Genomic DNA, 16,367 nt, shown 5'->3' with positions numbered 1-16,367 from the left:
TAGCAATTAATAATAGCCTAGGAGGGGATATTGTCAGTTCCTTTTATCTGAAGTTTCTTTGTGCATCCTCAGATTTAATACAGCTGGTGTATGGCTATGATCTCTCAGTATTACATTTTGCAACCCAAAAATCCCTATACAAATCCAACAGAAAGAAGCACAACCAAGTTTTTGTGCTTTCTGTTGTGATTTTGTGCTGACAAAGAACATCTTACATTTGCAAAGAGCTGTAGTTCTGCAGTTTCCTTTTTAACATCAGGCAAGTCTCACACTCCCTTGAAGTATACATTGTAGCATATAAAAGGTTAATATGCTGGAAAATGTTTCTAGCTCAAAAATTATATATTTTTTTGCCTTTTCAATAATCTAAACAGGAATTACATTAATGAATTAAATACTTTATAAGTTATAAAATGTATGTTACACTTAAGATTGTAGTACTTATTCAACATATATACTGTACATTGGCTAAACAGAAACATTATTTAGTTAAATAATTTGTGTATTTGTTCAAATACAACTGTACAATGTTATAACATCAGATATAGCATAACATTTTCAAAACTGAATGTACAGACATAGCTTAATAGTTTATCATCTCAACAAAAGATCACATTTCTTCATGTTACTAGATAATATTTCATGTCATTAGACATTCACACATTGGAAAACTCTTGTGCCTACATTAATGTTTGTCCTTCGATTCCTTGCTAATCATGTGAATCTGTTTATTCCTAAATCCCATACACTGTTATAACTGTGTAATATACTTAAATCTCAACTGTACAATTTACCAGTTCATCTCAAGCTTAGGTCTGATCTATGAAATAACTCCTTTCAACTTTATGGTGTGTGCAAAGAGCATGAATTCACAAAGTATTATGGAAATGAATATGAACTAAATCTTCCTGTTTCAACTATGCCAAGGGCGACAAAACTGTCTAAAAAGACAATTCTGCATTTTTTTAACATTTTGTTTTTTAAGTTTCTGCCCACCACAGCTAAACATCAATCATAAATGACTGATTTTAAGAGACACCATACAGTAACACCATTAAAGGTGTTCTTTGTCAGACACATAAAGTATAAGCAGTTTTAACTGTTCAAAGTAAACTACTGTACAGTATATCACACTGATGATGTCTAGTTTGGGCGAACAGTAGTTTTTTGCTGGTGTCTTTGACTTTATATATACAAATATGAAGAGTGAATTAGTATTTATCTCTATCTTCATGTCTATATACATATAGTAGGTATTAGTGCCTGGCAGTTTGATTCTTTTTAGTTAATTATTCATTTGAATCAGTTCATTTGATTCATCAATTCATTTGAATAAAACACCTCTACTGAATCAGGAGGAAGTCAGTGAACGACTCTAAAACTGAAACAAATTTGATTCACTGACTGATACAATGCTTCTCAATACCATTTTCATAAAAAAATTGCTGAATCACAAAATAACCAGAAATTGAATTCTTCATGCACAGCACTCAAATCCACATACACCTCAAATACAAGGAAAATGCTTGTTTTATGGATTTTGACAATTTATGATTGCTTAATATTTACTGTATCACATTCATCTCAACTTTCTAAGTTCCTCATTTTGTTATCAGAGCTCTGAGAAACTGAATCATTTTGTGTGTTGACTCACTTGGCTCAATGTGTCTAGGGAATCATCTTGGGAAAAGTGAGTCATTTCATTTGATTCACTGAAACGGTTTGTTCAGAAAGAACACTTGTTTGTGATTTGCAGAGCCACAGTAGGTATTAGGAAAGTGGTGACACTGGCTTCGAGAGTTAGTGACATTAGAGGCGCACTGTAGCACTTGTATCAATAGAAGAATTCTGCTTATACACAGGTAAAGCTTAGATTTTTGTAAAAGTTCAAATTTACACTCTGAGGCAACAGTGTCTAACTCATTTGTGTAACTAAATTTGCTATGGCAGGCCAGCTTTGATATAAATGTCAAAGCAGGCCATACTGTATGTACCATAAATTACCAAAATACTAGGCACAACCATTCCGTACTGTAGTGTTATTTATTTTGTTTTGCATTTTCATAGTTACTTATTGTACAACAACAGCTTTCAAAATGAAATTAGCAGACAATATTAACATTCAGTGCATCTTCAATAGATGTCAGTTACTTAAAAGCTACTTTCTGAGTATGGGATTTGATGAGCTGTAGTATTGTAAATTATTAGTTTAAATCTATGACATCATCAAACAGGGACATGGCTATTGGGTAAAGGCAGAAGAACCACAGGGAGATCTGTGTGTGCAAGACTACTGTGCTAATGTCATCAAGGCCACCAGCTGGGTGCACAGGCTGTGCAGGCTCAGACAACACATGACATGAAACCCAGCTGAAGCTCTGACCACACCTGCCGAACAGGCAGAAAAAAATTAGCTTAGTGGGCTGGACCCGGCCCATGACCGCGTTTTTGACATTCCTGTTCAAAGAGATCAAGATACAGGTAATTCATTATTTCAGTGAAACAGTGCTGCAGCCCTCACTGATGTTTGAAAGTATATCAAATGATAAATTGTCACGTGAAGCTGGTTCTGTAGAATAAGGACATTCAACAGATAATACTGGTAAATGTTAACATCGGCAAAGACGTCTAATGTTGAAAAACAGCTTGTTCACAATACAAAAAGTATATGTGTGTGTGCCCTTTTCAGTATCTCCGTAGGTAATGTTTATGAATGGCTATTAAAAAAGAAGTATGAGGTAAACTGTAATTTTATATGTGGACATCTAGGGCCCTTGGCTCAGCAGAATCCAATTTTTTGTTCAGAGATATTCAAGTAAGAACCTCAGCTTCGGAATATTAAAAATCATAGGCTCTAATATACAGTAACCTTACATCCATTCTAGAGTGATTAAATATAATTTTAAAGGTGATTTGAGCTCATTTTACAATGCAGGAAAATAGTCCTTTGCACAGTCATCCACAAGATGTAAAGCAGAAGACGCATAATAAAATGCAGACCTTCCACACTGAAGGCTGTGTACAGGGTGTCATGGATACTGTTCTAGGAGTCAAATAACTGAAATTCATTGTATTCTGTACCCCCAGGCAAATGTCACACAAGAAACTGTCAGGGCTGTTCTTGATCTGTGAGTGCTTCTCTGTCACCAGGCTTCTGAAATTGTTTCCAACACATACTGAAAAATCTCAGATAGTGACATTAATGACAGACAACTTTTGAATTTTTTATCATTATTTCCCCTTTGTTTAACAGGCAGGTATTATGAGCAAAGTTAACCAACCACTTGCCAAGGACATAAATGCTTTTAGAAAGGATTTCATGTTATGAATCTTAAAATACTTCAACCATGATTTCGATATTTTTAAAATGGCTTCAGGTTATTTGTTGTTGTTTTTTTTTGTTAAAAGTATCAGTCGTATTCCATGTGCTATAATATATCTTTGTTTCTTCCCACTCTGAGTTCCTTGTAAAAGTATAAGCTTTCATTCATCCTCTGTAGTTTGTTCTTAATCATAACTGTACTTCTAGGGTTTTCAAGCAGAAGTTTGTTCCTTTTATTGTACTGAAATGGTCAGTGTAGTGTAACAACACCTGAGAATAATCATGTTCCAGTTTCGTTTTATGCAAACATTTCTCCAAAGAGAAACCTTTTCTCTAATTTGAAACCATGTGCGGTTTGGTTTTAGAACCCATGATATGTACTTACAGAAAGTGATGTGCTCTCTAAAAAATAAGAACATGTACAACATTTGAAATATTTGCACTTTGCGAACACATTATGAACACTGACAAATGGTTTTTGCAGAATAAAGAAATGGCCACCAAGCCAAAGGTAAATATTTAGTTTGATTTTCTGCTTAGATTTAATTGATTTTCTTCAGCTGCAGTCCACCACTTAACTTCAGTAGAAGGAAAATGAAGCGTTTTGATTCCATCTGCAAAATTAAAGTAGATTGAGGAAAGGAAGAATACTTTTCTTTGAAGTGTTCTCCATCAATGTGAATGTCAACAAGGCTTGAGTGAAGGAATCTTAATAGTTTTGAGAGCAGCAATCAGATAGATCAAAAACATTCAGCTCAGGGCAAGCCCACAAGGCATGTGACTAGGTGCTTTTGTCCTGCAGGCAGTAAAAGCAATTGTTAGGGAATTTTGACTTTTTCAGGGCATGTAATACAAAAAAATTGGAGGAATAATGAAAACTTTTCACAGGAAAGAACATGAGGCTTGTTTGTCATGGATATACAGCTAATGCAAAAAATATAAGGATTGATTACTGTGAACATACAGTTAAATATATATTTATTGGGTTTGATACAAGTACAAATATAATCAATAAACTGTAACCACGTTTCCTTGTTCATAAGAAAATACGTAGAAATGAGAATATGAATCCTTGCAGCCATAAATCCTGTTTTACTTTATGATGGAGATGCACAAAGATAGCAGATGATGTAAAATAACCTGCTTTATTTCTCCTTCTTATTTTTCAATCTCGTTTGTAAACATTTGCAAACAAATGTCAACATTTTCTTGAATGTAAACAATCCAACATTTTGTAAACATAAGGTATACACTGTGTTTTGTACAGTAAATCTTACTGAACACACATTTGGGGTTGTGTATAAAACTCAGAACGTGGAGCCTAGTGGCTGGAGAGTATAAAGTACTTTTAAAAGCATCTTGACTGTTCAGCAGAAGCTGAGATACTGTCTTATCAATTTCTTTGAAATTACCATAACTATAGAGATGACCTATGACACAAGAAACAGATTTTGGGTGTTTATTGCATCTCTGATGACAGTATACATGAAAGGTTACATTTTTGGTTGAATTTATTGGATCCAAATTATTACTCGGATTTGTGTTATATAACTATTTAATGGAAAGAATTTGAAGCTTACTTTTACTTTTAATAGTCTTTAAAACTGCGGAAATTAACCACCTCAGGAATCATTAATTGAGATCTCTGTTCCATCACATACTGTAAATGACAATGTCTGTTGTGTAAGAATCATAATATTAATTTCCAAGAAGATGGGAGATAGCAATCACAGGGAGCACATAAATTCACTAGAGACTTAGAATATATGCAGAAGCTGAGGAAACTCTAATCAGTTGTCTTTTTCTGGTTTAAAAATAGCGCACTAGTATTATACTATTGTAATGCCATTATAGCATTATATAATGATCATGAGTGTGAAGATGAAGAAGTCTGTATGGTATACTTTAAAGCAATTTTGGAAAATATTAAAAAAATAATTTGGGACATTGTAGTTAGAAACAATACCAGTTTTTATGAATGAAGATGCTTCAATGAAACAACAACAATTTGTTCAAGTATAGGAAGTCAATGTTTCTGTGATCATTAATCCATCTAGATTGTTTCAGCACAGTAGTTTCTATATAACTAATGTAAGGGGCTAAAAAGTAACTGTTGCTCAAAAGTGTCACCACAGAAACATGTGAAGGCTCACCTCCTCATCACCTAATATTCAGATTGCTGTACTGTCACACTTAAAACTCTTTATTGGGAACATGGGAAAAAGAGAAAAGTACAAAGGCTACCGAATGTTCTTTTGATTTATGTGAATTAATAAATGCTTATGCACACCCTTACTAAACTTTTTTTTTTCTATTGTGGACTTTACATCTATGCGAAATGTCATGTTAAATCTTTTAAAAAGTGATTCTTTTGGAGGAGAAATCATTTGTTTTAAGTTCCTGTGGACATCAAGCTTAAGATTCCACAGGTTTCACCTGCAGCTCCCAAGTTAAATGTCATCAACTTCATTAAGCACTCTCTAAGATTAATAACTAAACAGGTCAAGTGGTTGAGTTTAAACACCTGCAAATGCATGAAACTGGGGAATTGTATGCAGCCAGCTGCTATAATTAGACAGAGAGCATAAGGCAGGGAATACTTGCAATTCAGGAGGATAAAGACAGACAAGGGACCTCTCTGAGATAACAGGAAAGCATATTTAACATTCTTGCAATTTAGCTTTGGGAGTACAATCATTTTAATAGGGGTTGCTTTTTTTTTCCAGATAGCAAGAATGATAGGAAAGCAAGCTGTCTTAGTCATGTGTAATATACTCCAGATGGAGAAATATAATTGCTCTTATTATCGTAGCAGTAAATCCTAGGAAATGTAATCTCTCAATAGCTTAGCTTGATGGGCCATTTTTTTGGAAAACAAATGGACACTGAAGAGGATTTCCTTTATCATGAATTAGAAATGTGTTTTGCCTCCTAACCTTAGCCATGCATTAAAATGTTACATAATGTCATGACCTACCAAACACTTCCGGGGACATTTTTACTTAAAGAAGTCTGTGCACTTATCTAAGTATATTTTGTTTTCATGAATGAGAAAGCAGAATGTATCAATGGAGCCAACTTGTTTTGCGTATTCACATATATTTTTTGATATGTGTCATTGGCAAATATTGAGAGAAATTATTTTTCTTTTGCTTTTTAAAAGTGTAGTCAGCACTTCAACTGTATGTATACATTTAAACCTTTTATACATCTTAACACAATAATAAGAAAGTTTTAATTTTTAAATAAATGTTCAATTATGAAATTGCATACAGTAATTGTGAAAAACTGTCTCATGGTACCTAGCTATGCAAGAAAAAGTATCAACCCCATTTTAACAAGTATTTTGGTAGGAAGAAAGTATTTACATTTTCTTCCATTTCACATTTCTATTATTGTTTGTGGTCTTTTAAAATATTTTAACATTAGCCTACTGTGTTTGCATTTAAAATTTTGGCCCTTAAACAACCTTATGAATAACCTTATAAACGCACGTTCAAATACAGCAGTATGCATATTACAAAATTAAACTTTTTTCCAGACATTCCAGACAGTGCATAGGCCAATGCTGAGAGATAACATTTCAAGAACTAATTCAAAAGAAACACATTTTATTTATTTAGAAAAAAAATATTTGCAAAGTCTCTCTGAAAGGGTTTTTTTAGCCTTATTTTAATTTTTGCCCACACAATGCAGATACATTGCACTCTAGCAGCATCACATTTATTTCTAGAAACTAGCCTTGAATTAAAAAACCACACATGACATGCATTAGTCGTATTGTGGGTGATCACTAATTACTTGGTTTACAGGGATTAATCATATGTGATTATTTGTCATTCGTTGCCAAAGTTGTTTCCAATTTAAGGCAATCAAAGGATTGTGCTGGCTGATTTATTTCTACTATGCATGCGACAACGTGAATGGTAGGGCATCTGTGCAAAAGATGGTGAACTAGTATTATATGTGGCCTTAACAAAGGACCACATGTGCAAATCAGTCTTCCCAATTTAATTTCCAATGTAATTCCAATAATATAATCCATATACTGTATGTGAGACAATGCACTGCATTTTTATATTCTGGCAAAAATGAGAAGATACTATATTATACAAATGTCATTCTGTATGTTCAAAACACTTCGCAATGTGTATTAAATACAGGTCTGTTTGTGCAGTTGTATCATTGGGCAGGTTTACATACAGTAAGTGCTTTTTCTGGATGTGCAGGATGAAAATTCCTGAAAACAGCCTCAGCATCTTGTGACACTAGTAGTTTGGTCAAACCCTTACTAATTTGAGGCAGAGGTCTGATAAGGATTAGTTGTTCAATTGGCTTAACTTAATGAAAAATGTAAAAGTAATTAAAAAGCAAGCAAACCCAGCCATGTAGTTGAAGCCGATACCCTGGCTTCCTTCAAGAAACAGCTGGATGAGATCCATGGATCCATTAACTCATAATTACCAAATAGTCTACAAGAGCTGAAATGCCTCCTCTTGTAACTTTTCTTCTGTAACTTACTTTGCTAAGGGAACAGCCACCTGACTGTGTGGATCAAGCTAATGTGACCCCACCTTGTTATATGAAGGATGAGCCAGGTAGCAGCTGCAGCTGTCTTGAAGGGGTGGAGAGGTGTGACAGAAGATGCATGAGTGAGTCCTCTGGATGCAAGACTTTTATATTCAGGAGAGAATTAGGGTTTAACCTTCTCCTGAGCATTTGTTAAAAACTCAATGTATTAAAGTAAACACTGAATGTATGTGAACATGGTAATGAACATGTTCAAATCCCTCCCCTAAAGCCATAATAAAAGTCCCATGGGAACACGTAAGGTATAATGGATCAAGGTTAGCAGCAGCTAAGTACATATGATGTTTGTAGTGTTGTGTTTTTTTCAGATAAACATAAGTGGTACACCATTTCTTTTTGTTCATCACAATTAAGACAATCTTCAAATGTTTTGACTGTATGGGTAATATTTAAAAATGAAGGCTTAAAATACTGTGTTTCATGAAACGAAACCTTCGCCTTCAACTGGAAATCCCTTCATTTGCTCTGTTACAGCCTACAGTACTTTTAATATCTAACATTAGGTACGGAACTGTTTTCTCATTATTCACATTAGAGGAGAATGATCTTCTGTCAATTTTCTTTTATGAAAAGGCCAGAAAAGTGAATGTCTGTGAGTTGCCCCTTGTTTTTGGTAGGAGGTGTAGTGAGGCTTCCTGCAAGGCTTGCCGCAGGGTCATACTGAAGAATGGATTTGATGGAGTTCTCTGGGAGATTAGTTCTGCAAAGCCTGTATGAATCTACGCAGAGCCACATTCACAGCAGGTGCCTGTAAAGGATGTGCATATAGCCACAGTGTGTGGAAGAATGTTTCAGAATTCTCTTAAAGAGAAGCTGTTCTCCATTGTTAGAAAGAGGGCAACTACTTTCCAACTTACAGAGTAGCGAACATTCAGATGAAAATTCAACTTGACCACTTCTTTGTGACACACAATGTTCCCGAAGTCAGTACATTACATACAGTATGCACCGAGATATTGTTTTTGTTGGGGTTTCTCTCTTAAATCTAAATACTGTATAGAAATCAACTAATCAATGGAGATTCATTATGTTTTCTATGGTGTTCAACATTTACTGTAAAAGTGCCTGCAGAGTTCCTTAAGTTCCACGTATTAATTCCATTGCTTGTTCCCAAGTCATATTTTTTACCTAGAAAACAATTAAGAATAACAAAGCACAGACAATAAATAAAAAATAAGTATGCATGTTATCGTACTTTTGTCTCAATTTAACTTTTTATTAATTTTAAATTAACACCCTAATTTTACACAAAGTATTGCTTTGTCAGTTAATATCCAGTTTTACTGCTGAAATGACACAAAGACAGTGTTGTTAGAAAGAAAGGAATTTAACTGGTTTCAGACGCCTAAAATGCTTGCGATTAGAATGATCGTTTAATTGACTTATTAAATGATGTAACATTCTCAGACGGGTACCTGTTAATGACTTGCTGTTACTGTCTGCAAGCTACTCTTTTAGCTTTTCTATTATTTAAAGTGCCAGCATCATTTAAGTGCTTTATCCTTATGTTTTAGTATAAACGCACCTTAAGGCTTAGTAACTACTCAGGCCCAGTTGACACTGCATTGACCAAACATTTAGGGTATCAGTACAATTTACCCAAACGCCCTTCTTTTAATGATTCTGAACAATTCTGAGGACTCTAAACTTTAAACAAATGTATTATCCTCTTATATGCTGCATATTCACAGAAGCAAGCACTCAAAATTAGAAAATTATTTTTCTCTTCATCTTTTCCTTACCGAGGAAGAAAAGCATGTGAACAAAGACTAAGTACTTAACACAAATCTGTACTTAAATATATTGTACGAGACAATACAACTGGTTACTTTGAGGTCATCACATTATTACAACAACAAAAAAAACACTCGGGGTTAAGTAGGTTCACTTCATGTCATCGCGGACTCCAGTCGGGGGATATTACTAACGGGAAGACGAAGGGTAACGTGGCTGATTAGAGGAGCACCTCCCAAGTGCTTGCAGTCTTGCCGTAAACCCCCTTTATAGGTTTGTGTTGACTATGACATGTTAAAAGTGGCTAGGAAGGTGGGCAGTATGTCTATATTTCGCGTTTAACAGTTTAATAAGGTTAGTAGTAGCGGGACGAGACGTGAAAAACAATTGCGAAATGGGTGGTAAATCAAATAAATATAAGGTGATTCTAAATAGAAAACGCTTAAATGAAATACCATTTTAACTTTTATTAGAAATTCTCATGTGTTTATTTGCACTTTCAGTCACCACTGTGTTGTAATTTTATGAAACGTAATTTACACGTGACCTACCGCACATTAATATATCCATTGTGTAGTACCTTGTAATATGATTGTTGCAATAATTATGTATAATTGCATAACACAAAATTGCGTGTGAACAATATTTTATAAAATAAAATTAACTTTATCCTTTATAAATACATAATTATTTTTAGTCAGCAGTTTTACTGTGGAAAGCTATATAATGTTTTAAAATTCTTTACACATAAACGTTTCTGCATCTTTAATGTTTTATCATGCGTTTCTTTTCCACCCACAGGGTTTGATTCTGGTGCCAGTCTAACTGCTAGGAATACGTTCAATAGCCCTGAGCCGGAGTTCATGTTTATCACTGTAGGGGCTACAATGTCAAAGCCGAAGCCAGCTCTAACACTCTGAGAGGCAACGCGCTATCAGATGAAATCGCCCGTCCTCTACCAGGAGGCCATTATACACTGCGAGGTATTGACGTGGTTACCGTTTGTTTTCCTGAAGTGACAGCAGTGTCTTTGCACTTCACTTCCTGAGCAGATCTTTCACTGGGTAAAATGAAGTTCCTGTATATACAGTAGGTCCCCAACCTTTTGGAGCCCTTTTAATTGCTATCTCAACAGAATTCTAGTTCAAGAAGGGTTAACATTTTTAGAGACAGTTTTACATTTCATTATGGTCTTCATTTTGGGAGTGCTACTGTTTTTTTTAGGCTAATTTGGCAAGAGTGGCCAATGAAGTCTTCTGGGTCTCCAGAGATGATCACAGGAATGATGCCCACATAAAATTTGGTTTCCACTTTGATAAGCCGACACTACATAAAGGCTTGCAATTCAAAAGTTTTTGTTCATTTTTGTTTTATTTTGTGCAGTATTTCCTCAGAGATACAGCTCCACTGAAAAAGTAGTTCTGAGGCTTTGTCTTTTTGTTTCTTAAGATGAGATTTCTCTATTAACACATATTTAAACATGCTGCTGTGGGCATTAACACATTTACATTTACTGTCCATTTGCTCTCTCGTCTAAGTATATGTTATCTGACGTTCCAGGTCAGTGTTCCAACATACCTTTCCTATTAGAACCATTTCTAATTGGTTGTTGCTTCAGGCTGTCTCCCTTACAGAAGACAAGCCCTAAATCCTATGTGTGGGCTTGTTCTGAAATTATTATTTTTTGACTCCCAGTTTGGCTGTTGGTTTCTTGTAGCACTGCCTTAAGCTATGTTTATCCCAGTACTCTCTTACCAAGCATTATTGATGTGTGCCTGGGCTAAACAAGTTCAGGAAAATTAGGTAATAGTACGATTCCTAGGCAAAAATTAGTTAAGGAAACTTTCCCTAGGCTAATCAAAATATTTTGAGGGCCAAGAGGAACAGCTGGGTTACCAGTGAAGTAATGCCCTCAGTATAAAGTGCCTTCTTTCAGAAAAATGCAACCTTTAAAATATAGAGTATTTGACCTGTTCAGGTATACCCTCATATAACAACATAAGAATGAAACAAGAGGAGACCACTTGGCTTGCTGAGCTTGTGTGATTGACTGTAGCTAATTGATCTGAGGTTTTCTTTAAAATATGTCATTGTATCTGCTGTGACAACATGGGTGTGTACCTTATTCCAGACATTCACAACACTTAGCAAGTGCCTTCTGTTATAAGTTTTAAATGTACTTCCTTATAGTTTCCACTTTTCTTCTATTTCATGTTTCATGGCTAATTATAAAGTCAATTGAGTTGGTTTTGTAAGCACCTTTGATCATTTTGGCTACTTAATTCAGGCCTCCTTGTAGTCTTCATTCAGAATAAAAAGATTCTGTTCTTTTAACCTGTCAGTATAGGACATTCCTTTAAACCAGAGAACGTAGCAGCTTGTTCTTCATTACACCGATTCTGGAGAAGTAGTATTTTTTTCAGACCATAGAGACTAAGAGTGTATGAAATATTTTAAATATCTTAATCATGCATTGCAGAGTTCTATGTAATATATAAATCTTTATTTAAAGAGTTAAATACATCAAGAGTACAACAATAATAACACATCCAGGATGCTGGACGCCATAACCTTCTATTATAAGTCTAAACAGACTCCACACTGCCGTCCAAAGTTAGAACTTTACTCAAGTCTTAAAAATGTAGACAGTTACAGAGTTCCAGCTTCCTAATGGATTTGGGCAATGTGCTCCAAGAACATGGTACCTTGCAGGAGAAGGCTTTATTGTCCATTATGTGGAACCTTGTCTACTTATAAAACTGTCTATGGTTTTATAAGAGGGCCTGAACCTGCAGATGTCAGATCGAATTGGACTATTCACATATAGTGTGGAGCACTGATTAGGGGCTCTGGACTGACAACAAAAAGGTCTTGGGCTCATGTTAATAGCTGGGAACTACTATTGTACACTTGAGCAAGGTGTTTAACTCAGATTGCTTTAGTAAAATGCATATCTGCATAATGGGCGTATACAGTATAAGTTGCTTTGAATAAAAACGTTTGATGAATAAATTAATTATAAGTTAATCCGGGTCTAGACAAATCAGAGCCTTAATATTGACTGTAGGGAGCCAGGGTACTTTACATAGAACTGGAGCTAAAGCATATGCAGATGCTGAGTAGTAGTTGTTAGTGCACAATCTGTAGAACTCTGGATACTCTGAAGCCTTAGTAGATAAATAAAGGCATGTATCGGTATTTCAGCATCAGACAGACTGAGCTCATGTTGGTAACTTCTGTCACAGGTTTAGTTTCAGCTTTATCATTCACATTGATGTAAATATGTTTGTGTAGCTGATTTTAGGAGCATATGGGCATAATTTCTGTCTTGTCATAGTTCATTTTAAGAAAGTTCTGTTACATTAATTTCTTGATGTCAGAAAGATATCTGTAAAATCCAGAAATTGTAGCAGTAGTTGCTTATTTAGTCTTCAGCTAAATTTGAGTGTCTTAATTGTAGTAGTGAAAACTAAGTGCATGTTAGTTAAAAGTACTTTAAAGTTCTGGCAAGGTTTCCTTAACATGGCTGTGATAGCAAGAGACCATGAGCAATAAGTACAAGACTAGATTTCAGGGACTCAATATTAGTAACAAGTGGACAAAAAAGCAAAGTTGCTCTCTTTGTGGGTCGAAGACACAGGTAGATAGTTCATTTTAACTATGAATTCAGTCACATAAGCTGTATCACCAGGAGTAAACTGGGAGAAACTCTGACCTGTGCAAGCAGGAGTGGGTGTAGTTGTCTTGACTGTGGGAGATGAGATTCACAGCGTGTTATTAATATTATGTATATTGTTATTATATTGTAAAATATAGTATAGTATATTGTAAAAGAGTTGCTACAATGTCCAGCAGATAGAAGAAAAGAAAATAAGTAAGTCATTCATCCCATCTAGCCTGTTCAGTTAAATGCAGACTTTTTAACTGGTTGGAGCATTTTATGGATGGTGGAAAAGGAACTGTAGGAATCTAGAGAATGCACCACAATAAGTCTGGAATAGAAGGAACATCCCTTACATCATCAATAGACAATAGGTCTGTTGATGCTCATAAACGAGTCATTAAGCTGTAGAGGGTCTTCAGGATGCTCCATTGTTGTACACATTGCAATTTTAAAGAGGATTGTTTATGTTGGAAGTTCTATAGTGTTAGGATTGGATTTTATGTTTTTCGTATCCACTGTCTTTTCTTCAATGGGCTTTTGCTGTACAGTGCTGTATGGCTTGCCCATGCGATACATCCTAAATTGAGGATCAGCAATTCTTTAAATTTAGAAAAGGGAAGATAAATATAGAGAAGTCATAACGACTCAAAAGAGCACCTCTGGGATCCAAATGAGAGATTTGGTGGTATGGCCACATGGACACCCTCTGTCTAAAGAAAAAGGCACGTGACCAGTTATACATGAATTCTGTATATCCAGTAAATATGTACAGAGATAGACAAGGGGTTCATAACTTGCTTATTAGCAGTTATACACTTACTTTAAAGATCTCAGTTGATAAATAAACCTATAATGTTTTTTTAAATATGCCCATGAGATGTTCCACTTATCTTGTGCATGGATTACAATGTAGCCGAACTAGTACAGGCCTATCAAAAAGGTCTTAGCTTTCCTTCAGTCTTCTACAGATCGTAGCTTAGATTTCCTTCAGTTTAATTTTTCAATTTAGTCTAAAGTGGCTTCAGGCCGTTCTGTCACTGCTCATAAAACATGAGTATACAGCGTGGAGGGACATTTTAATGAATGAAAATTAAGAGAAGCTGTTGTTTATCTGAGAACAGTGTGTGTTTGTAGTTAATACACCCACAGATTTACAAAACTCAAGTAGACTCTGAAGTCTCCATTGCTGTTGAGCAAAGCAGTCCAAAAACCTCCGTGGCACCTTTTTCAATTTAGATGAGTAAAAGAGGTGCTAGTAAATGTTAATGAACATATTCTGTGTGTGAATGAGTAGGTCATGCCTCCATTGGCTTCAAAGTACTGCCCAGTGGCAGTGACTTGTGATATTTATTTATTAAAATTATTTTGCCAGAAAACCCCCTTTGATATGCTGCATTGTTTCTGTCAGTGTATCCTGGGAGACAGAAAGGCCACAAGGTCAGAGCAGTAGGCACTCAAAGGTAGAACAGCATACATATACATGACTGCTGTGCAGGGGATCAAAAGCAAACATAATAATTATATTATTAAGGAAAGGAAATCTTTAATTTAAATTTTGATTTCAGTTCAAAGCGTATTTCAAGCAGCCTGTACAGGAAGTACAGAGATGTTGCATGTATGTTTGAAAAAGGATACAATACTGGTTTGAGATGGGTATTAACCATAATAATCTTTGAGATTAAAACATATCCCTGAATTATTTAACATGCACATCTGATTGCTTTTGAATTAGCCCAAAGGGGAAAAAGGCATAATCGAGTGCTATCCAGATTCACTTACATTGATTTGAATTGTAATTTGTGCACATCAAAGTCCACTGTCAACATCAGATGTCCATTTGGTCAACATGTAAGTTTGTAACAGTACTGCCAGAATTCATCTGGATTTTTCCCTACACAAATGTAAAAATGTCATATGCCAAAAATGTATTTTCTGCAAGTAATACCATTCATCTCTGGGAGGTGGATTTACATCAGACTGACCAGAGCACAACAAAAATATTAAAAATCCACACAAAAATTTGTCCATCCCAGAATCGAATTTAGCACCCTAGTGTACAAGGCCGTAGTCCTAAGTGACACACTATTGTGCCATCCCATAATGGCAAGAAATCATCAAATCATTAAAAATATATTGTCATATACAGTGGCTGAGGTTTTTACCAGCTCGTAGGGCTGTATAATTTAACACAAGCTGCAGTTATTGTTGTACCTCTTCTAAATAACAAGTAGCACTGTAGAGGAATAAAGACCTTGAGCTGAATGGATTGGCAAGTCAGATCTTAAGTTAAATTAAAACTGAAATTTTCATTTTGGGACCAATGCTTTTCTTTTTTTTTTCTATAATTTGATGGATATTTAAGATGGGAAGAGGTGTTTTCTCCCATTATTTGAAGAATTCCGCTCCTTAATTTGAAGGTAGTTTTACATCTCAGTAGGGTGAGTTTTCATGACATTGTTACAGATGCAAGAATTTGATCTGTGTCTTATTGTACTTGTACAGGACTTAGCTATTTATAGAATATTTTTTTCCTCAGCAAAAACCAAGGAAACAATTGGTAAGTTAATTTCCAGGTATTCAATTCCATAAGAGAAATGAATTAACATCTTTTAATGTGTGTGTCTAGGCAGGAAAACATTTCTTTTAAAAGAAAGAATGTGAACGCGATTCAGGTGGCACACCCAATGCTCTTTTTCCATGAATCAATATTGTGTTGCATTTTGTTTAATTACCAGAAATAAACTGCAACACTGCACATATAGCCTGCAGCAGTAACTTGTAATTAATGAGCAGCATGAGGTGGAGTAATACATCATATACACTGGTCTGTGTCATGAGGTTCCCATTACATTGTCTGCTCCAAAACACCTTGAGTTCATTAAAGCATGGTGTAAACTAGTCACCCCCATGGTGAGGTCAGGGAAAGGGTTTTAGTATTTATAGAACTGACAGCCTTACTGGAAATATTTGAAATGTTCATGCAAAAACAACAGCGAAAAAACCCCACAGAGGTGAATACCTGCATTTTTCTCAAAACTAAAATTGATTTGAAAACAA

General features: G+C 35.2%; 1 protein-coding gene across 1 annotated transcript in view; it reads left to right on the top strand.

The window, feature by feature from the left end:
- The first annotated feature begins 10,508 nt into the window (after positions 1-10,508).
- LOC148661690 (gamma-crystallin S-1-like) overlaps positions 10,509-16,367 on the top strand; it is a 62,658-nt gene continuing 56,799 nt past the window's right edge. Inside the window, exon 1 of the mRNA XM_088635780.1 lies at positions 10,509-10,629. Within this exon, the coding sequence (XP_088491906.1) occupies positions 10,585-10,629 (45 nt within the window). The 5' untranslated portion in view covers positions 10,509-10,584. The remainder of the gene's footprint in view (positions 10,630-16,367) is intronic.

The sequence above is a fragment of the Lepisosteus platostomus genome, chromosome 6 (genome assembly GCF_059453375.1).
Source record: "Lepisosteus platostomus isolate fLepPlt1 chromosome 6, fLepPlt1.hap1, whole genome shotgun sequence".
NCBI classification, from domain to species: Eukaryota; Metazoa; Chordata; class Actinopteri; order Semionotiformes; family Lepisosteidae; genus Lepisosteus; species Lepisosteus platostomus.
This window is presented reverse-complemented; position numbering and strand designations above follow the sequence as displayed.